This window comes from Emys orbicularis, chromosome 1 (genome assembly GCF_028017835.1).
Source record: "Emys orbicularis isolate rEmyOrb1 chromosome 1, rEmyOrb1.hap1, whole genome shotgun sequence".
NCBI classification, from domain to species: domain Eukaryota; kingdom Metazoa; phylum Chordata; order Testudines; family Emydidae; genus Emys; species Emys orbicularis.
In genome coordinates this window covers 30307124-30329538 of record NC_088683.1, presented here as the reverse complement: position 1 = coordinate 30329538, position 22415 = coordinate 30307124, and the positions used below count along the sequence as shown (strand labels likewise).

The window sequence follows — 22415 nt, the reverse complement described above, 5'->3', positions numbered from 1 at the left end:
TGCCAATTCAGGACAAATTGCTTAAAGCAGGGCAGTTACAGCCCAAGGCTGGGGTTCCTTTGCACACCAAGGCAAACCAAACCAGCCAAACAGAGAAGACTTTGGTTTTATCCCCACTGGCTAACCATAAGTCACACAAGCAATTCCCTTAGACACTCCAGTTTCCCGGTACCACCAACAGTGTCACTTGTTATGGGGACGAATGGTTATGAAAACCAATACCCCAGTAAAAGAAAAAGGTTCTCCTGATACCAAAGGACCCAGAACCAGGTCAATATACAAGTCAGATCTTACCCACAAATCACGCTGTTGCCAATCTTTTAGAATCTAAAGGTTTATTCATAAAAGGAAAAAGATATAGATGAGAGCTAGAATTGGTTAAATGGAATCAATTACATACAGTAATGGCAAAGTTCTTGGTTCAGGCTTGTAGCAGTGATAGAATAAACTGCAGGTTCAAATCAAGTCTCTGGAGTACATCCACAGCTGGGATGGGTCATTCAGTCCTTTGTTCAGAGCGTCAGTTTGTAGCAAAGTCCCTCCAGAAGTAAGAAGCAGGACTGAAGACAAGATAGGAGTTTTCAGGGCCTTTTTATACTCTCTGCCCATGGGAGGACACCTCTTTGTTCTTACTGTGGAAAATCCCAGCAGCAAGATGGAGTCTGAAGTCACATAGGCAAGTCACATGTCCATGCACGACTCAGTTCTTTACAGGAGGCAGCCATTGCTCACATGCTTTCTTGAATGTTCCCAGAAAGACTTCTCATGTGGATTGGAGTCTTCCAGGGTCCATTGTCAGTTAAGTGTTTCTTGATTGGGCACTTAATTTGCACATTCCTTTCTCAAGAAGCTGACCAAATGCTTCACTGAGGCTTCTTAGAATCAAAATACATTGAGATACAAGTTTCAGAGTAGCAGCCGTGTTAGTCTGTATCCGCAAAAAGAACAGGAGTACTTGTGGCACCTTAGAGACTAACAAATTTATTAGAGCATAAGCTTTCGTGGGCTACAACCCACTTCTTCGGATGCATATAGAGTGAAACATATATTGAGGAGATATATATACACACACATACAGAGAGCATGAACAGGTGGGAGTTGTCTTACCAACTCGGAGAGGCCAATTAAGTAAGAGGAAAAAAAACTTTTGAAGTGATAATCAAGATGGCTCAGTACGGACAGTTTGATAAGAAGCAAGTGTGAAAATACTTACAAGGGGAGATAGATTCAATGTTTGTAATGGCTCAGCCATTCCCAGTCTTTATTTAATCCTGTGTTGATTGTGTCTAGTTTGCATATCAATTCCAGCTCAGCAGTCTCTCATTGGAGTCTGTTTTTGAAGTTTTTCTGTTTTAAGATAGCCACCCGCAGGTCTGTCATAGAATGGCCAGACAGGTTAAAGTGTTCTCCCACTGGTTTTTGAGTATTATGATTCCTGATGTCAGATTTGTGTCCATTAATTCTTTTGCGTAGAGACTGTCCGGTTTGGCCAATGTACATGGCAGAGCGGCATTGCTGGCACATGATGGCATATATCACATTGGTAGATGTGCAGGTGAACGAGCCCCTGATGGTATGGCTGATGTGATTAGGCCCTATGATGATGTCACTTGAATAGATATGTGGACAGAGTTGGCATCGGGCTTTGTTACAAGGATAGGTTCCTGGGTCAGTGTTTTTGTTCAGTGATGTGTGGTTGCTGGTGAGTATTTGCTTTAGGTTGGGGGGTTGTCTGTAAGCGAGGACAGGTCTGTCTCCCAAGATCTGTGAGAGTAAAGGATCATCTTTCAGGATAGGTTGTAGATCTCTGATGATGCGCTGGAGAAGTTTTAGTTGGGGGCTGAAGGTGACAGCTAGTGGTGTTCTGTTATTTTCTTTGTTGGCCCTGTCTTGTAGGAGGTGACTTCTGGGTACTCGTCTGGCTCTGTCAATCTGTTTTTTCACTTCAGCAGGTGGGTATTGTAGTTTTAAGAATGCTTGATAGAGATCTTGTAGGTGCTTGTCTCTATCTGAGGGATTGGAGCAAATGCGGTTATATCTTAGAGCTTGGCTGTAGACAATGGATCGTGTGGTGTGTCCTGGATGGAAGCTAGAGGCATGTAGGTAAGTGTAGCGGTCAGTAGGTTTCCGGTATAGGGTGGTATTTATGTGACCATCGCTTATTAGCACAGTAGTGTCCAGGAAATGGACCGCTTGTGTGGATTGATCTAGGCTGAGGTTGATGGTGGGATGGAAATTATTGAAATCATGGTGGAATTCCTCAAGGGCTTCTTTTCCATGGGTCCAGATGATGAAGATGTCATCAATGTAGCGCAAGTAGAGTAGGGGCGTTAGGGGACGAGAGCTAAGGAAGCGTTGTTCTAAGTCAGCCATAAAAATGTTGGCATACTGTGGGGCCATGCGGGTACCCATAGCAGTGCCGCTGACTTGAAGGTATATATTGTCCCCAAATGTGAAATAGTTGTGGGTGAGGACAAAGTCACAGAGTTCAGCCACCAGGTTAGCTGTGACATTATCGGGGATACTGTTCCTGATAGCTTGTAGTCCATCTTTGTGTGGAATACTGGTGTAGAGGGCTTCTACGTCCATAGTGGCCAGGATGGTGTTTTCTGGAAGATCACCGATGGATTGTAGTTTCCTCAGGAAGTCAGTGGTGTCTCGAAGATAGCTAGGAGTGCTGGTAGCGTAGGGTCTGAGGAGAGAGTCCACATAACCAGACAAGCCTGATGTTAGGGTGCCAATGCCTGAGATGATGGGGCGTCCAGGATTTCCAGGTTTATGGATCTTGGGTAGCAAATAGAATGTCCCTGGTCGGGGTTCTAGGCATGTGTCTGTACAGATTTGTTCCTGTGCTTTGTCAGGGAGTTTTTTTAGCAGATGGTGTAGTTTCTTTAGGTAATCCTCAGTGGGATCAGAGGATAATGGCCTGTAGAATGTGGTGTTAGAGCTGTCTAGCAGCCTCTTGGTCATATTCCAATTTATTCATGATGACGACAGCACCTCCTTTGTCAGCCTTTTTGATAATGATGTCAGGGTTGTTTCTGAGGCTGTAGATGGCGTTGTGTTCAGCATGGCTGAGGTTATGGGGTAAGTGATGTTGCTTTTCCACAATTTCAGCCTTTGCACGTTGACGGAAGCAATCTATGTAGAAATCCAGTCTGTTGTTTCGACCGTCCGGAGGAGTCCACGCAGAATCCTTTTTTTTGTAGTGCTGGTAGGGGGGATTCTGTGGGTTAGTATGCTGTTCAGAGGTATGTTGGAAATATTCTTTGAGTCGGAGACGTCGAAAGTAGGATTCTAGGTCACCGCAGAACTGTATCATGTTCGTGGGTCTGGAGGGACAAAAGGAGAGGCCCCGAGATAGGACAGACTCTTCTGCTGGGCTAAGAGTATAGCTGGAAAGATTAACAATATTGCTGGGTGGGTTAAGGGAACTACTGTTGTGGCTCCTTGTGGCATGTAGCAGTTTAGATAGTTTAGTGTCCTTTTTCCTTTGTAGAGAGACAAAGTTTGTCTTGTAAATGGCTTGTCTAGTTTTTGTAAAGTCTATCCATGAGGAAGTTTGTGTGGAAGGTTGGTTTCTTATGAGAGTATCCAGTTTTGAGAGCTCATTCTTAATCTTTCCCTGTTTGCTGTATAGGATGCTGATCAGGTGGTTTCGCAGTTTCTTTGAGAGTGTGTGACACAGTCTCTCAGCATAGTCTGTGTGATATGTAGATTGTAATGGATTTTTTACCTTTAGTCCTTTTGGTATGATGTCCATCTGCTTGCATTTGGAAAGGAAGATGATGTCTGTCTGTATCTGTACGAGTTTTTTCATGAAGTTGATGGATTTCCACTCCATACGGCTAAATGCAGTGCCTTGCATAATGACAGGTTTCAGAGCTGGAATTGATATGCAAACTAGACACAATCAACACAGGATTAAATAAAGACTGGGAATGGCTGAGCCATTACAAACATTGAATCTATCTCCCCTTGTAAGTATTTTCACACTTGCTTCTTATCAAACTGTCTGTACTGAGCCATCTTGATTATCACTTCAAAAGTTTTTTTTCTCTTACTTAATTGGCCTCTCAGGGTTGGTAAGACAACTCCCACCTGTTCATGCTCTCTGTATGTGTGTGTATATATATCTCCTCAATATATGTTTCACTCTATATGCATCCGAAGAAGTGGGTTGTAGCCCACGAAAGCTTATGCTCTAATAAATTTGTTAGTCTCTAAGGTGCCACAAGTACTCCTGTTCTTTTTATTGAGATACAAGTACATAGCCAATACTCATAACTTCAACTACAAAAATCTCTCTCTCTCTCTCTCTCTCTCACACACACACACACACACACACACACACACACACACACACAGCATAATCATCAGCAAATCATAACCTTTCCGTAGACACCTCACACGACAACCTTTGTACAATATTTGCTGCAGATATATAACAGTGGTTGCAGCAATGATCTACACAGTCAGTTTGTCAATAACATCACAACTTGGTCCTGCCTCAGTGCAGGGGGCTGGACTAGATGACCCTTTGTCCCTTCCAGTCCTATATTTTTATGATCTCCCTGGCTACTGTAGACTAGGGCCTAATTGTTTAGCAAACCAATTTACAATTAATTAAGATTAAAAAAACAACAATAACCGGTTCTAGAACTTTTTACAAAGCTGTTAGGCCAGGCCAAACTTACCTCTGTGTTCCCAGAGTAAGTGATTGTTTGAAACAATCAGGGTGGAATTGATTTAAATCACTAGTCAGGAAGACTATTTAATCATGGTTTTCTACATAAAAGTGCATTCTTGTTGGTTGTTATAACCTTAATACATATTCTTCACAACTCAGAGATAGATGTAGGTTTCATTTTTAGAAGGTACACACTATACAGTTTTAAACAGTGATTTATTTAGAAAAATTTTCAAATTAGTTTTACAGCTATATCAGAAAATGAATGATTGTTTGATTATTTCGTTTACCAAAGAATTGAAGCAGATATTTATGAAGTCATTGGAGGTGAACTATCTCCAATTCAATAGGTTAATCATTAATATTTGGAGGATTTTCTTGCCATGCTGTATTAGGAGGAGAACATCACCAGACAGACATTTAAATTGTTTTATTTAACTAAAACAACAACACTAAGTATTCTGGATTTTTTTCTTCAACAGCAAACATAATAATTTAACAAAACAAGCATATGTCCCTCGCTTCTGACATTTATCTCCAGACTTCTTCTCCTTGTCCAGATCTATTCTTCCCCCAACAATCTTCTATTTATTGGACTTTTTGAAACTTTGCACAGAGACAGAGGATTGACTGTTTACACACATTTGCAGAGGGACAATAGAGTTGAGGTCTGCTATTTCTCACCTCTGTGTGTGTTTGTTTATTTATTTATTTAAAAACATTTTTGCTGTTAACAAGCATGTTACCTCTGGAGAGAGACATCCACAGTTTGAGAACTGCAAAACTAAGCATCTCTGATGATATCTCCTAGACTGAACACTGAGTCCCATTGGGTAGATAGAAAGATTAACCTAAATCTATACAGAAGCCTGTGGAACCCCATAGGATTGGGTCCCTAATCCATGAACTATTGAAACTCATTTACAAAACTTTTCTTAAACATTACATGAATATATGGTCAAATAGTATAGAACAGGGGTTCTCAAACTGGGGGTTGGGACCCCTTAGGGGGGTCACGAGGTTATTACATGGGGGGTTGTGAGCTGTCAGCCTCCACCCCAAACCCTGCTTTGCCTCCCACATTTATAATGGTATTAAATATATATATAACATGTTTTTTAATTTATGGGGGGGGGGGGCTGCACTCAGAGGCTTGCTATGTGAAAGGGGTCACCAGTACAAAAGTTTGAGAACCACTGCTATAGAATTTATAATCCCTATTCCATGATGAGATCTTTGAGCTATAATATATCTTAATTTAAACTATCTTTCGATCGTTTTTTCCTCAAAAAGCATTTTATTAAAAAAATCCAATTTAAATAAAAAAAAATTTGATTTATTAAAAAAAAAAAAAGCATTGATTTTTATCCACCCTGGAAACAATGTTTAAAAATGATTTGGCTAACTGGTTGTCTACAGCTGAAAATCTTGCCAAACTTGGCTGCCTATTATTCTCCTTCTCCCTGTCCCAACTGCTGTTGAAACTGGTCCCATCAGTAAAACAGTATATTCTAGCATCCGTTACAATAAGGTGCCTGTCATGCTAGCTTATGCCAGGCGTCAAACTCATGTTTGGTGCTGGAGAAATTTTCAGTTAACTACAACAGGGTCTGATGCAGGTTTAGTTGAACTTGTGGGAGTCCCATTGTAAACAAATTGCTGCTGGCCAGATATATCTATCTTTGGTGTACAGAGAGACAACCATTTGTATCATCTGACCCACCTTCTGTTAACGTGTTTGAACCTTGCTAGGCACCAGGAATGATCCTGAATCTGGTTCTGCCTGGGTGTCTCTCAGGGATGTGTTAAAACAACTCTGGAATGGTTAAAGTGGATGGGCTATATAGTTTTGAAAGCAGTTTCATTAACAGGCTTAAAGTCTGTTGGGTTCCTCTAGATTAGGCTACTGTGGCATTAGCAGGTAGATGGCATTAGTTTTTTGTTGTATTTAGCTGCTTCTCAGGGCTGGTTTGCACACAGTTTGAGCTTAAATTTAACAATCTAGTTTAGTTAAATTGGGTGTTGCATCAGAATCTTTGCTCAAGTTGCCTGTAGACAAAGTCTAAACTATCACCGTGTCCTGGGGCTGGTATACCCTTAGGGTAGGCAGGGAAGGGTGTTCTAGCCCTGCAGCTGAGTCCTAATGACCACCCTAAGCCTCAGGGCTGCGTGGACTAGTGGCTGGAGTCAATATGGCAGCCTTCCTATGTGGGGCCTATTGGCCAGGGCCAATATGGCAGCTCTCCTCTGCGGGGCCTAGTGGTCAAGGGGGAAATGGGCCACCTCCCAGGGGTGAGTGGTGGCTGGGGTAGAGGGACCTGGGCCCTCCCTGCTCCACCCAGGGCCCTGATAGCAGCGAATGGATTCCTCACTTGGTCAGCGGGGATCCATCCAAAACATGCTGCCTTTGTCCCGGTTTCACCACTGGACCAATATCTAGTTCCCCTGGGCTACTTCCTACCCTATTTTCCAGCACTGCCATCCACAGGTCTCCTGGGTCTCTGGGATCATCGGCTGGCAAAGCTCATAATGGCTCCGTCTCCTTTTGGGCTTCTGTGGGCAGCTGGGCATGCTTCTGGGTCTCAGTGTGTCTGGCATCTGGGGCTCCAGCAGCTCCCAGGAAGGAGCCTGCAATGTGCATCCTCCTCCTTTGGTGATCAGGGCAGACTGAGCTGGGCTGCTCCCTTTTATACTGAGACTCCAGTTGGAGCATGCCCAGCAGTGGTGAGGGGGTGTTGCTTCCTCTGCCTACAATATGGGGTTAACCCTTCTCATCTAGTGTGGGCTGGCACACCCCGTCACACACCACCAGTCTGATTTAACAGTGTGAGATCGAGATATATTTTCTTTTGAAGGTCCATGCCTCATTACCGTGCGTTTTTCTATTGAACAGCATAGTTACTTTTGTTATCAAAAGTCTGTCATAGGTCATTTTAAATTTGAGTGCTCTGTCCCTTTGTATCAACACATCTTCATCCCTAATCAGTCACCTGCAAAGTCTTTACCATTTGCAAAATGTATGTAGTTATTCCTGGGTGACAGAATAGTCAACAGTAACTTTCCCCTAAACTGGTCTGTTGGACACGTGGAAACTCAGGTGAGATGTTCTCCACATCTCACTCAGTTGTTCTTCTGATTGTAGGGTTTTTTCCCCAGTGTCTTGCATTTTCTCTTTCTACCTGGAAATGGAAAAAAGCAATTGTAACATTCTTTTGACACTTTTATAGACATAAGTGCCTTATGATACTGATTTTTATCGCTTTCTTTGTTGTCTATAGCCTTTCTGCAGTGTTTTTATTCACTAATGTTTTGTCCTTTTCAAAGCTGTGTTTTCTACTAAACACAACCCCTATATCATTCTTGCTGACTGTCACAATGATGATTTGTATTTACTTGTATCATGGTAGTTTACAGGCCCTAATGAGATTGAGGCTCTATTATGCTGAATATTGTACAGACACTTAGTAGGATACATTCCCTACCCCAAGAAGCTTGGGCCAGGTCTACACTAACCCCCCCACTTCGGACTAAGGTACGCAAATTCAGCTACGTTAATAACGTAGCTGAATTCGAAGTACCTTAGTCCGAAGTTACCGCGGTCCAGACACGGCAGGAAGGCTCCCCCGTCGATGCTGCGTACTCCGCTCGCCGAGCTGGAGTACCAGCGTCGAAGGCGAGCACTTCCGGGATCGATCCGGGGCACTTCCGGGATCGATCCGGGATCGATTTATCGCGTCTTAACCAGACGCGATAAATCGAACTCAGAAAACCGATTGCTTACATCCGGACCCGGATGTAAGTGAAGACGTACCCTTACAGTGGAATAGATGAGACTGAAAGGGTGGGATAAAGGAAGTGCTAGTGTCTTCATTTAACAGATGAGGAACAGAATGATTTGGAGATTTGCCCAATTTCACTCAGGCAGAGCTTAAAACTGAAGCAGATCTCCTGAGATCCAGTTCCACATCTTAACCACAAGACCAGCCTTCCCTTCTGTTAACTTCTAACGTGTTAATATAGTTTGACTGTACAAAACAGTTGGAAAGTATAGCACTTCAAGGCTATGCAGTTCTATTTTTCTGTACACTGAAGTGTGCTAGGCACCTCACAAGGACACATTCTGTACCCTGAAGATCTTTCAATCTTCAAATAAGACAAAGCAAGTGAGAACAACTAACAACGTGAATTTTAATATGTGGGAGGGAGCATATATTGCGTATGTCATGCTACAAATATAATACAAAGATTGCTTAAATATTATGTGTCTTAAAATGACAGACCTATATACCTTGTTCAATACATTTAAATTATTTCTCAGTACCCAGTGATCAAGTTAAGAATTTTAGCCTTAGAAATTTAATTGAACTTGAAATCTGTCAATGACTTTTTAAAATATTTGAGGCAATGTAATTGACTATTATATTACACAGCATTTCTCTGTGAATATAACGCTCTTCAAGGCTTTAAAACTAAATTAAAAGGTTTTCTTTGGGAAGCAGCTTGGTATACATCTTCAGGTAAGGGAACATTTTTCCCAAAGAAACTTGAGAGGGGAAAATCCATTAAACTTGATTAATTTTTTGAGACTTTAATAGTTTCTAGATTTAAACTGTCAATGAAGGATTCTTAATTAACTGGATAACTTTCCCCCCCCCTTTTTTTTTTCTTTTTCAATCCCCATACATAAAGAACTAATCTGGTTATTAGTAATCCTGTCTGACTTCAGCCTGCAAGCTGTAGTTTACACTTCTCGCACCTTGTACTGTGATCACATTGCATATTTCAAGCTAAGCAATGTTGTGCCCATTCAGTATTTCTTTGGGGAAACCTCTAAAGAACGCTTCTGTAGATGGAGCAGGAAGTAGTGTTGCCGATTCATTATGACAGTGTTCTCACTAAGGCTGTGTATACACTGCACAGGTTACAGTGGCATAGCTGTGCTGCTAAAGCCTTGTCGCTGTAAGGCAGGCGTTGTAGCCACTCTTTGGCATCAGAAGAGAGGGTCTCCTCCAGACAGTGCTGTCCACACCGGGGCTTTTCATCGGTAAAACTTTTGTCGGTCGGGGTGTGGTTTGTTTTTGTTTTTTTTCACACCCCTGGAGCAACAAAAGTTTTACAGACGAAAGTGTAGTGTAGACGTAGAAGCAGCTTGGGATCCTTAAGGTTGCTGTACAAAATCTAGGTACTAATAGATACTGGATCAGAGCCCAGTATAACTATAGCTAAAATGGTAGGTGCAAATACTAAATTTCAGTATGCAGACAAACTTAATATCCATCACCTTACGGTGACGTAAACCAACAAAACCAAAAAATGCCTAATGACGGATCTAATTCTGCAAATTTACGCACACTAGAAAGTTAATCGCATGATTAGTCCAGTACACTTCAGTGTGAAACTGTCTGGCACAGAATATCAAACATCCAATATCTTATAATCGCCAAACCTGTTGTTGGCTCCATGCATCCTCTTTTCTTAAAGATCAAGTAATATAATTTTAGTGGTCAAGCACATTTGTTTATATATAAACATTAAGTGGAATTAAGGGTTCAATATAACTTAATTTTTTCAAATTCTTCCAATTGTAGCACTTTTTCTTCCATACAGATGTGATTATGCTTGAAGAATTGCTCAATAAAAGTGGCAATGTCTTTAAATTCTATATAGAATTTTCTGACTTCCCAAATTAAAACACATCATTTTCTTTTGGCTAAATCTAAAAATCCAGTTGTTTCTGGTTCTGACATCACAGATGTTACACATTCTGCATTTGGAGCAATTGTGTTTGATGTTTGAGCCATCTTATGATCCTTTAGCTGTATTGGTTCTGCAGTACTTTCATTATTTGAAGTAAATGCAGACACGTAAAAATATTCTGCCATGCTGTCCATGCTTAAAACTTGGGGTTTGAATTTTCAAAGGCCAAAGATGAATAAAAACTTCCATTTTTTTACACTCTTTGTGATTTATTAAACATTCCCTTGCAGCATTGGATACCCAAACACAACGGCATTGTGCTGGTATATGAAAACCGGAAAGTGAAACTGGCCAGTCTAGTTCACTGTCCAAGCTGAGTGAAATGCAAAAAATAGAACAGCATAAGTGATGAAAAGGAAAATTGGATTTTTAAAATCTTTTAATCTACAGTTTTAGTAATACAGGTAAGGGAAAAATTAAATATTTAATCTTGAAAGTGTCAGATACTTATTGTAAAAATAACCTGGGAAACACTTTTCTAAAGATATAACAAAACAAAAAGTACTTAGGAGCTATCACTTAAAATCCTCTTAATTTGGAAGTAGTAGCAGGGAAAAAATAATATCTTGTTCAAACCTAGAAATCTGTCAGTCTTCATAGAGATATGCAAACACATCTTGCACTTTTCCTCCAATTTTCTGTCCTGAGCAGTGATGACACCTCTCCTTTCTTATATATTTTTTTCTGCTGTAAAGTGTGTAGGTGTATATTCGTGTATGGTGTATAAGTACATATTCTGACAGACAAAAAAAATTGTGAAAATTAGCTGACTTCTTATGACACTTAGATGGTAGAATCTGTAAACCAGCCCAAACTTTCCAATTTACACCCTCTTATACCCTTCCTATCTCACATGCAGTTGTGGGTTGTATGTGTAATTTTAACATTTTAAAAGGAATACCAGCTTTGCAAGTTAAAGGCTAAAATGGCCCATCTATGCGAAAGGAAGATATAGTTAGACTTGAAATGTAATAGATCTGTATAATGTACAAGCTAAGATAGAATGCTAGGTACATTTATAATCATTTGTGTTCACATGCTCAGCTCCCACTAAACATTCACTATTGGAGTGGAACTCCTAATGCCTGGTCTGTGCCTGAAGATTAGTTTTTATGGAAAGTTTTGAGAAAAATCCCTTTAGTAATTTCAGTGGGAAAATACAACTCTTCCATTGAAGAAGAAAATCAACCCACTTATTTAACACAACTAGCAGCAATAACAGGTTTGAGAGCTGGCATGGACATAAGCAGAGCTAGAAAAGTCTACTCCTCTGTTCACCCAGGATAGATAGCTTTTTTGGGTGAGTGCTGTCAGCTTCTTCAGAATCTGAACTGCTTAAAGAATTGTTTCTAGCCTTATGACTATGATAACCTGCAAATGTGAATTGAGCATAAACCGAAGCAGTGATAATTTCTCAACAGGCAAACATCTTCCATTCCACTGCTGCTACCAGGTTTGCAAAGACACAGCAGAACGAAAACTGACCAATCTTGTCACTTTTCATTGCTGCTATTCAAAACACAGGTCAGTTTCACTCTGCTGATACAGGGAAACCTACTGTGTGAGTAGAAGCAGAGGTGGGCACTAAAGCTAGTCACTAGACAGAAAAATTGAAAAGCAGATGGGGGAAGGAGTAAAATAGGAGAAATTGGGGTGAGCAATCAGAAATCCGAGGGAGAGGTAAACCGGTAAAGATCCCCCACCCATCCTCCCAGCTACTAGTATGGATGTAGTGGGGAAATGAGAGAATGTTCCTCATTTCTAGCAGCCTGAAAGATGGGGTCATTCCAAAGTCACATGTAAAGACGGAACTCTGCTGAAAACTCTAACAACTCTTGTTTATTTCTGATCTTTTATTGTCTGTTCTCTGGTGATTATACATTTTGAGCTCTTACTGAGGTTTTTCTTAATGTAGGTTACACATTATTTGCAATATCCACCTAATACAAGCAAAGTTTATTCCTACTTTGAATGTCGTGAAAAGAAGACTGAGAACTCCAGATTAAAGAAGGTGAAATATGAGGAAACAGTTTTTTACGGGTTGCAGTACATTCTAAATAAGTACTTAAAAGGTATTTGTCTCATTATTTCAGATAAAACATAAATCTCCATATTTTTCTCCAAACTTCTTGAATTCTGATAGTTGAAGCAGTTTTTGAATTATTTTAGCTCTGTGTTGTTTTTAAAATTTGAAATCTCATTTTATTCTCGTGACTCTCAAAAATTAGATGTCATCTTTTGTAAAATGGTCTTCTACATTCAGTGCCTTCTATTTTTGTTAGGTATCGATGAGATATTCAGCAAACTAAAAACTACAAAAAAGAATAACAAGTATTTTTATCTGCAAAGATGTTACCATGTTTTAGATGAACGGTCATCTGAAACATCGAAACTTGAAAAAGATCAGAGCCAAAGATAAGTTACCTGGAATCATTAAAAAAGGTAGCAACGCCATTCTCTTTGAGAGTCAGTTAAGATTTGGAGGAAAATAAGTTTTATGTTCAAAACTTGAAAAATGTACAATTTGTATTTTCTAATTAGTTATATGCATGTATTAGTAATGTGTTTAAGTGGGATAGCTCAGTGGTTTGAGCATTGGCCTGCTAAATCCAGGGTTATGAGTTCAATCCTTGAGGGGGCCATTTAGGGATCTGGGGCAAAAATCTGTCTGGGGATTGGTCCTGCTTTGAGCAGGGGATTGGACTAGATGACCTCCTGAGGTCCCTTCCAACCCTGATATTCTGTATTCTAAGTGTATTTGCCTTTAAATCTAGTAATGGTCTATACAGAATTTTAATTGTTGACTGTGGTAGCTAAGTGTGCATTTTTTTTCCAGACCATTTAAAGATGTACATCTTAAAACTTCACATTGCATTATAAACCCATGTTTGGAGGTACAATTATTTGTTTTTTGCACTTCAAGTAAATACCATCTATTTTGATTGTTCCTCTCATTCCGGTTTCTGTTATACCAAAAAATCCTTTTCCTATATCATTGGTCACAGACTGTGCAAATCTTAACCAAGACTCCACCAATGCCAATCTCAGTTCTTGCCAAATGTTGGCACTCCAGTAAAAAATCATTTGGCAATCCCATATCATTCACTGTGAACTTCCTCTTTTTGTACCTCCTTGAAATAGGAAAACTGTCCCAAAATAATCACAGCATGATTCAAATCAGTATAGTTAGTCTTCAAAATCTCATTCTGCGGTGGGTTGTCAGAGGCTAGTTGACATTACTATAACAGCTTCTATAGAGCTCTAAAGAATTACAGGACAATATTAAACTTGATTCATTTTAGCATTTATGGAATGTGCCAGGTTAGTAGTCCTGTAGGTTGAAGTCCCCTGCTTAGCCACAAAAAGAGTATGACAGAGGCAATAGCATTGCAAGCTTCCTCAGAGTGTCCCTGCTAAGGTGCCTCAACCCTGTTGATCATCAGTGTGGAGGAACGTAGCTTAGTATCCACGCTAATTCAGACTTTGGGTGCTTTGCTGAGTGTTGTGACTCCTTCTCTGGGAACAGTGTTGAGTGCATCAACTCATTCCATGTAGATGCTGACCAGCCATCAGTTGATAGTGACCTCAAATTATTACCAACCTGAGCTGAATTTGAACTACTGATCTATAAGTGAAAGATCTTCTGTTCCCATACCAATTTTCTTAGCCATCCTGTCTCTCTTACAATACAATTTTAAAGCCAAAAATGATGCTTTTAAGCATAGTATTCGCTATGACAGGATTGCCCTCCAAAAGCTCTTTGGACGGAAAGTAACTTTTTCATGTCTGGGAGGAGACTTTGATAATAAAAGCCTCATGTTTTATTTATTCATAAAGAGCTGCTTCATAATGCTTGGCATTAAAAAATTATCGCATTGTCTGAACTTATTTTTTAAACTATTTTTCATTGCAGGCAAAGTGATAACCAAAGAGAAAATCCAGGAAGCCAAAGAAGTGTACAGGGAGCATTTTCAAGATGATGTCTTCAATGAAAAGGGATGGAACTATATTCTTGAGGTAAAAATCTGTGTGTTTTGTATATTTTAATTCAAGGAAATTCTAGGTAGGATTTGTGCTTCCATCTTTAGGATCATTGCAGTAGTCTGCAAGGACTAGCAGCTGTCACAGAATAATCAAATAATTGTAAACCCATAAAGCAAAGTAGTTTTTCATCCTTACAAATACCAGATATGGCTTTCTGGGTAATAGGGATTAGCCGTCACCTGCTAGTATGAGTGGGGGCTTGTTGGCAATTTCAATATGTAATAAAATATTTAGTGCCTGGTTATGACATTAAAATCACTTTCTCTAATTAATCATAGTTGCTTTTCTGCTAATGCAGAAAGCACTACAACTTTTTGCATGAGTAGATAGTAAATGGAGAAAATACATTTTAATTGGTATATGAAAATCGGGTATCTAAATTTTGTAGTGCTACTTAAAATAAGTTTTGTTATGAGATATAGAGAAGTTAGGAATTTTTCTGAGACACAAAATCTTCAAAATAACTATCTTTTAAAATGTTATTTTCTTAGTGTGTCATTTTTTTCCAAAGAAATGAGAGCATTTTCCCTTTAAGTGTGGGCAGATTTGTTCCGTTTTTTCCACTCACTAAAGCTTGTTGCATTGCCAATTTTTATCTTAGACTAAACTATTTCTTCGAAAGCATTGCATATTCCATTAATGATCATGACTGAGGTATTTGATGGCATGTGGGTATGAACATATTGGCATGTCTGGATGTCCTTTAGCAACCAAAATGGACAATAAGAATGGAAATTCTCCACTTTCACGAAGCGTAACATTAGCGTAACTGTTTTTCTCCATTCTACCATTTACTCAAGAGTGCTAAAGGGGTGTGGGTGGGTGGGTGTATATCTACTTCTGTTCCTAGATCCTTTGAATAAATTCCTATGATTTTTCCCATATTACTTCTCCTGAAGAGAGCCAGAACTTATTTTACTGTTTAATGACCTGGTTTCCTTTTTCCTCTTTAGGTTGTCCCTTTTTAACACCATTTACTCGCCCATAAATAATTTAAAGCCTTATTGTTGGACAGTCTTTACTAGGTTTCTGCCTTGGGAGGTTGTAATAGGCATGATCATCTTTGGTCAGTCTAGTTAACTGGTTCCTTGCTGTATATAAATGTGATAAGGCTCTTAAACAGGAAAGGACTCGGATGATACTTCTAAAACTCTAGTGATTTCTTGGAAATACCTGGATTTCTAGGATGCGTCTCCATGTGAAAGTGCTTCTGAAATTCTGAATGGAAGTGTTTTATTAAAAAAAAGTTATGCTGATTAATCTTTGACAACTGGAGCTGTTGAAGCAGCATTTTGACATACATTGGGATATCACTGGAGAATGTGTTTTGATACTAACTACAAAACTGCACCATTTTTCTAAAGCAGCACCATTTTGGTACATATGTTCATTTTAACACACTTTTTTGTACACTTTATGGAAAGACTCCTAAGGCATGTTCATCTGGGTCTGCACAAGCTGCTACTTATCAGTTTAGTTCGTCGTGCTATTTCAGTAGCTTATAATAGTTATTTTACAGTTGCTGTCTCATAATTTATTCATTGCAAACAGGCTGCTACATCATATTCCACAGACCGTTGAATATTTCAAGCATGAAAGTTAATGTTGACAATTGTTTTGAAATTGAAAGAACAAAACTTTGGGAGACTGGATTCCATGGTCAGTGGATAGAGTAGATGAAACTTTTTAGAAAGGATGTACACTGATTTTCATTTAAAGATATTAGTTCTCTTAAAACAAATGTCTGCACCAAAACATAATGGGACCATTTAAAATATGGATGCCAGCTGGAGTAACAGTCAAGGTAAAACACCACAGAAAATTGAATGGCAAAGATCTGTTAAATGAAAGCTTCTGTGGACCAAACAAACTTTTTTTTAAACAGCAGGGTCTCCTCAAATGAGTGTGTTTAAAGAATAACATTGTTAAATATCCTTTAGTGGAACATGGTTATTTATTCATTTTGTGGAATTGGTGCCTTTTTAAATGTATAGGTTTTGGTGCATTTGAGTGGGGGGTTTGTTTTGTTTTTTTAAATATTCAGTTTATTTCACTGTAAATTTTCTTTTCAGCAAATATAAAGCTTGATTTTGCTCCACTGAAGTCAATGGAAGCAGGGCCGGCGAGCTGTTCCTACACTTCAATGCTGCTCTTAATTTCTCTTACAGAAGTATGAAGGGCATCTTCCAATAGAAGTAAAGGCTGTTCCTGAAGGCTCAGTCATTCCCAGAGGAAATGTACTCTTCACAGTAGAAAACATGGATCCAGAGTGCTATTGGCTCACTAACTGGGTTGAGGTCAGTCTTTTAAAAATGAAGCTTTAATTAAAAATAAAGAATGGGTTCAAAATCATTCTACTTGGGTTTAGGGTGAGATCTCTGGAACCAGCTGGTTTCTGCTTTCAAAAGATCTGTCTCTTTCTTGAAGCCTGCTGCAGAAGTGCTATGTGTGATAGGCTTATTTAATAAATACGGGAAATTCACAACAGTGCTCATACACGTTGTGGGGATTGGCTTTTGTGTGCATTGGTCTGCAGTTCAGGAAGTTTGACTCCTGCAGTGAGTATTTGCTTGGCCCACCTCACAATAAAAAGGACTTATTAAATTAAATCTGACTCTTAAACAAACTATTTTGGACATAGCCAATATTTCTTGCATCACTTCTAAAAATGAGGAGCACCTCTTGGAAGAGTGTAGCTGTAAGTTAACAGACAGAAGTAGAATTGGGGAGTGATGTGATGGTACTCTCCCAATAAGTCACTTGTGCACACGTTGAAACCATTTGCCATACCTAATTTGCTAAGTCTTTGCAGTCCATACAGATTTCCCCTTGGTTTATTGCCAGTAACCCAGTTGTGCTTGGCTCATTGCCAAATGGGGATTTTTTTTGAGTCGTGATCAAGCATATTTCATTTATGTGCACCTGATAACGATGAGTTTTGTGTTGTTGTTGTTGTTGTTGTAGACTATTCTTGTTCAGTCATGGTATCCAATCACAGTTGCCACAAATTCCAGGGAGCAGAAGAAAATTTTGGCAAAGTATTTGCTAGAGACATCTGGCAGCTTAGAAGGACTGGAGTACAAACTGCATGACTTTGGCTACAGAGGAGTTTCTTCACAAGAGGTAACACTAATTGCCCAATAGCTTGAGAAGTCTAATTCTATTTAAACAAATGTAGTATAGCCAGGGGTTTCTAGCATTTTGGCACAAATACCTTTTGACTATTTCTGACACTGTGGTGTCTTGTAATGTTATGAAAGTCTGGATTATTGGAGCAGTGTGTGTTGGGAGTACTTTCCTGAGAACTCTTTCCTTCTCTTAGTACCTTCAGGTACAAAATTAAAGAAACTACAGTTTACTTAAATATCAAGATCTGGAGAGCTTTTCTCTTTATGGAAATTATATTCTGGATAGTATGAGACTGTGTTTAAACTAAATAAAGGAGAAACTAGAATTAAACAAGAGCTTTGGTGTAACAGAACTAACCCTGTACAATACTTGATAATTAGGCTTCATGATTGGATGATTTAATTGGGGAGTTGGGGATTGGTCCTGCTTTGACCAGGGGGTTGGACTAGATGACCTCCTGAGGTCCCTTCCAACCCTGATATTCTATGATTTGGCACTGTAATTTAAAGTGATGTCTCTGTTTCTCAGACAGCAGGAATAGGAGCATCTGCTCATTTGGTAAACTTTAAAGGAACTGACACAGTAGCAGGAATTGCTTTAATTAAAAAGTACTATGGAACAAAAGACCCTGTTCCAGGATATTCTATTCCAGCTGCTGAACACAGGTAAGATTTTTTTTTTCCCCTACAGTTGTTTGAAACCTTTGCTGAATTTCTTTGTTTCTAGTGTTAACACAACTATTTTCCCATGTCCTTTCTTTGCATGTGGAAATGCTTGCTTCACTCCACATAAGGAAGAAGATAAAACCTCTTCAGTCTTTTTGTGTGGCCCACTGTATGAGTAGATACTAGTCCAGCTGTTAAGGCAGAAGTGAGCCTTGCCAGCTGATGCATGTATAATGTACTGATCTATTTTTTAAGAAACTTATTTAGGTTCAAAATGAGACTGTAACTTGGGGTTTTTTTAGTCAAGTTGTAAAGTCATAATTAAAACATCTTGAACATTTGTATTCTCAATGGGCAACAATTTGATACTGGGGCCCAATTCTTTAGCACAGCTCTTTGAAAATACATGAGAAGTCATGAAAGTTGCCAGTGTTAGCACTCCCAACTCAAGACCTCTCTCCCAAGCAGAGGTAGTTATGGTATAATAAGCTTCCCATCATGTCAGGACCCTGGCTGAAGAATTAGTCCTATCTATGTGATCAATCCTTGATCTCTACTGACCCTGCCAAGAAGGATGAGAATTGTGACAGTGGTTGTTATATTTTGAACATTCCTATGAGACTGACACTCATTCATTTCAAACATCATATCACAGTCGTTCGCTGGTAACTTTCAGCTACTCCTGACCTGTACTGGATTTCGATACAGAGACGAAAGTCTCTGCATCTTATTACCTTGTGCTATCCAGTCTACCCTCTTAAATGGATAAAAACTTTGCACCATTCCATATTATTCTTAGTGGATAGAAGTCCAGTGTTTAATATCATAAATATTCTAATCTGGTAAACTGGAGTACATGATTCCAATTTGAAAACTGGATTTACTTTGTATAGTGGTCATCTCTGAGCAGTAAATATCTGTCCAGGTCAGTGTTTCTGGAGCAATCTAAGTATGGGATTTAATGACTAATTGGAAATCTAGAGAACTGTTGTATAAGTTGGTGGAAGTTCAACAGGCTGCCCAGTGCTTTTGACTTTTTTATTTTAGGCTTGGCAGAAGCAACTGTAAATTTAAAGTGCAATTTAAGAAAATATACTAATAGTTGCAGTTCATTGGCATGGTGATGTTAAAGTGAACAGCTTAAATAGTCCGAGTTGAGATTCTGTTTGGTAAATGCATATTGTGGCCATTCTCTCCAAGCCACTAATGAGTTTGAAGAGGCTCATGCAAGCCACTTCTCAAATCGTTCCAAGTTCTCCAGGATTGGAGTGCTGTGCTTGTAGTTGGCACCTTGCTGTGCATGTTCCCATTATTGCCACAGCTCCTCTTGGAAAAGGAACTTCCTTTTTGCATCTCTTTTCCAACATTGCTGAGGGTGCCTGTGTGGGGAGAGAACCACCAGAGTGGATAAATGCTTTTAGTTTTTAAGTGACAGATTTTATGCTACCAAGAGAAGTTTTTACTAATATAATTTTAGCGCCAAGTGCTGCAAAATATAAGCATGTTGCTTAACTTCAGGCACGAGTAGCCTCATTGTAGTAAATAGGACTATTGATGCAAGTAGTTCTGTACCTGGTTAAGTGTTAGAAGTATTTAAGGCCTTGGTACTGCAGAGTTTTACAAAACTGCACAGGTAAAAAATAAGATTCCCATCCAGTATCAGCATTTTAAAAAAACAACCCAGCATTCATAGGTAAATCCCTTTGCCCTGGCATGCATTACACCCACACCCCCAGCTACGGTGCTCCTGCAGGAGGAGGAGGAGGAGCTGAGCTGCTGCTGAACAGCCAGTTTGTCAGCCTGGAGGTTGAAGGAGCTGGTCCTGAGAGGAAGCCAGGTGCACACCCCCTGCTAGCTAAGTACTTACTATCTCATCCACTATCTCATCCACACCCTAGCAGTAGAGGACTCTGTCCTTACTACTCCTCCTTCCTGCCTCCCCCGCCCCCAGGCCAGAGTGCTGCTCTCCATTCAACCTGGTTCCATTGTCTTACAGATGCCTGCTCCCCACTCTGCTGCCTCCACAAGGGCTCTTCCTTCACTCACTTCACCACTATCTGCAAAAGAGGGGACAGGACATAGAACCTCAAGCACCACCACCAGCAAGAGGGATCTCCTCCCTCATATCCTGTACCCAGTTTTGGGAAATCAGCTTGCAGCCAAGTAGAGGGAGATTTTATTTATTCTACCCTACTCTAATCTACAGAATGATTAACCAGCCACCAATTAGGCTTGGTGTCCAGGTTTGGAAATGCAGACAGGCGCCCTCTACAAAGTACTGTAGACCTCAGATTGAAGGGGATGGGTGACATTTGTTGGGTCACTGCCTGAGAAGGATAGTAAGATGCTAAGGTGGAACACTTTTGAGAGATTCCCTTGTAAAACTATTAGCAGCAGTACATTGATTCAGCTTCTTTTATAGTTCATATAAACTACTTGAAGATATTTAAAGGACTGGGTCAGTTGGCTTTAGTTATAGAGTACCTTTTACATACAGAAAAATACAAAATGTGTGATTTGGCTGGCTCATGAACTTCGGTCTAATGCAGATCTTCAACTGATTTTCCAGTACCATAACCGCTTGGGGGAAAGACCATGAGAAAGATGCTTTTGAACACATAGTGACGCAGTTTTCTTCAGTGCCTGTATCTGTGGTCAGTGACAGCTATGACATCTACAATGCTTGTGAAAAAATATGGGGTGAGGACTTAAGGCATTTAATTGTATCCAGAAGTCCAAAGGCACCACTGATTATTAGACCAGATTCTGGAAATCCTCTTGACACTGTGTTAAAGGTAATACTTTTGAAATAATTCTTCCAGTGTAGAATTTTGAAATGGCTGTCTAACACATTTGGGAAATATATTATTGATGATCTAAAACTATTGCTGCACTGGGGTATTTCATGTGTGATAGATCCAAAAATGTCCCTCATTAACCTTATCTGAGGAAACTCTCTGTTCCACATTCCCATTAGTTTGGTTTTTACTAAGCCAGTTACTCAACTACTTAGAGTTCTTAAAGCCGTTTTTGGTCCCTTTTAGAACTCTGCAAAATTAGTCAGTGTATATACTGTTCTTCAAGCAGTTATGAAATTCTCAGTTGTGATGCAGAAAGATTCAGATGCATCTGAAAAAGTGGGTTTTTTTACCCACGAAAGCTTATGCCCAAATAAATCTGTTGGTCTTTAAGGTGCCACCGGACTCCTCATTGTTTTTTTTAGAAAGATTCTGGGATAATACAACATATATTAGTGTCTCAGCACTTTCCAATAAGGAGTAAAATAGGAGGCTGACTAAGCATTAATCAAATACCAAGCTGAAGTGACATTTCTCACCATTTAAGATAAGCCTGAAAATCCAGAGTCACTTAACATTGAAGCAATAAATTGCACATGCTGCACGTACAAGAAAAGCTCCAAACCCGGTCAGACTTGCAGTTAAACTAGAAACACTTGCTCTTTAACAGTCAAAGAGCCACTTCATCATACAGAACTGTAGAATAAGAACATAAGAATGGCCATACTGGGTCAGACCAAAGGTCCATCTAGCTCAGTATCCTGTCTTCCGACAGTGGCCAATGCCAGGTGCCCCAGAGCGAATGAACAGGTAATGGTCAAGTGATCCATTCCTTGTCGCCCGTTCACAGCTTCTGGCAAACAGAAGCTAGGGACACTATCCCGGTCCATCAATGGCTATTAGCCATTGATGGACCTATCTTCCGTGAATTTATCTAGTTCTTTTTTGAACCCTGTTATAGTCTTGGCTTTCACAATGTCGTCTAGTAATGAGTTCCACAGGTGACTGTGCGTTGTGTGAAGAAATACTTCTTTTTGTTTGGTTTTTAAACCTGCTGCCTATTAATTTCATTTGGTGACCTCTAGTTCTTGTGTTATGAGGAGTAAATAACACTTCCTTATATACTTTCTCCATACCAGTCATGATTTTATAGACCTCAAGCATATTCCCCCCTTAGTCGTCTCTTTCCAAGCTGAAAAGTCCCAGTCTTATTAATCTCTCCTCATATGGAAGCCGTTCCATACCCCTAATCATTTTTGTTGCCCTTTTCTAAACCTTTTCCAATTCCAGTATATCTTTTTTGAGATGGGGCGACCACATCTGCACTCAGTA

At 39.7% G+C, this 22415-nt stretch overlaps 1 protein-coding gene across 1 annotated transcript in view; it reads left to right on the top strand.

The window, feature by feature from the left end:
• NAMPT (nicotinamide phosphoribosyltransferase) overlaps window positions 1-22415 on the top strand; it is a 55830-nt gene that overhangs the window by 15554 nt on the left and 17861 nt on the right. Inside the window, exons 2-7 of the mRNA XM_065408671.1 lie at window positions 12363-12519; window positions 14361-14464; window positions 16660-16788; window positions 17456-17614; window positions 18149-18285; window positions 20855-21080. Coding sequence (XP_065264743.1) covers window positions 12363-12519; window positions 14361-14464; window positions 16660-16788; window positions 17456-17614; window positions 18149-18285; window positions 20855-21080 — 912 coding nt within the window. The remainder of the gene's footprint in view (window positions 1-12362; window positions 12520-14360; window positions 14465-16659; window positions 16789-17455; window positions 17615-18148; window positions 18286-20854; window positions 21081-22415) is intronic.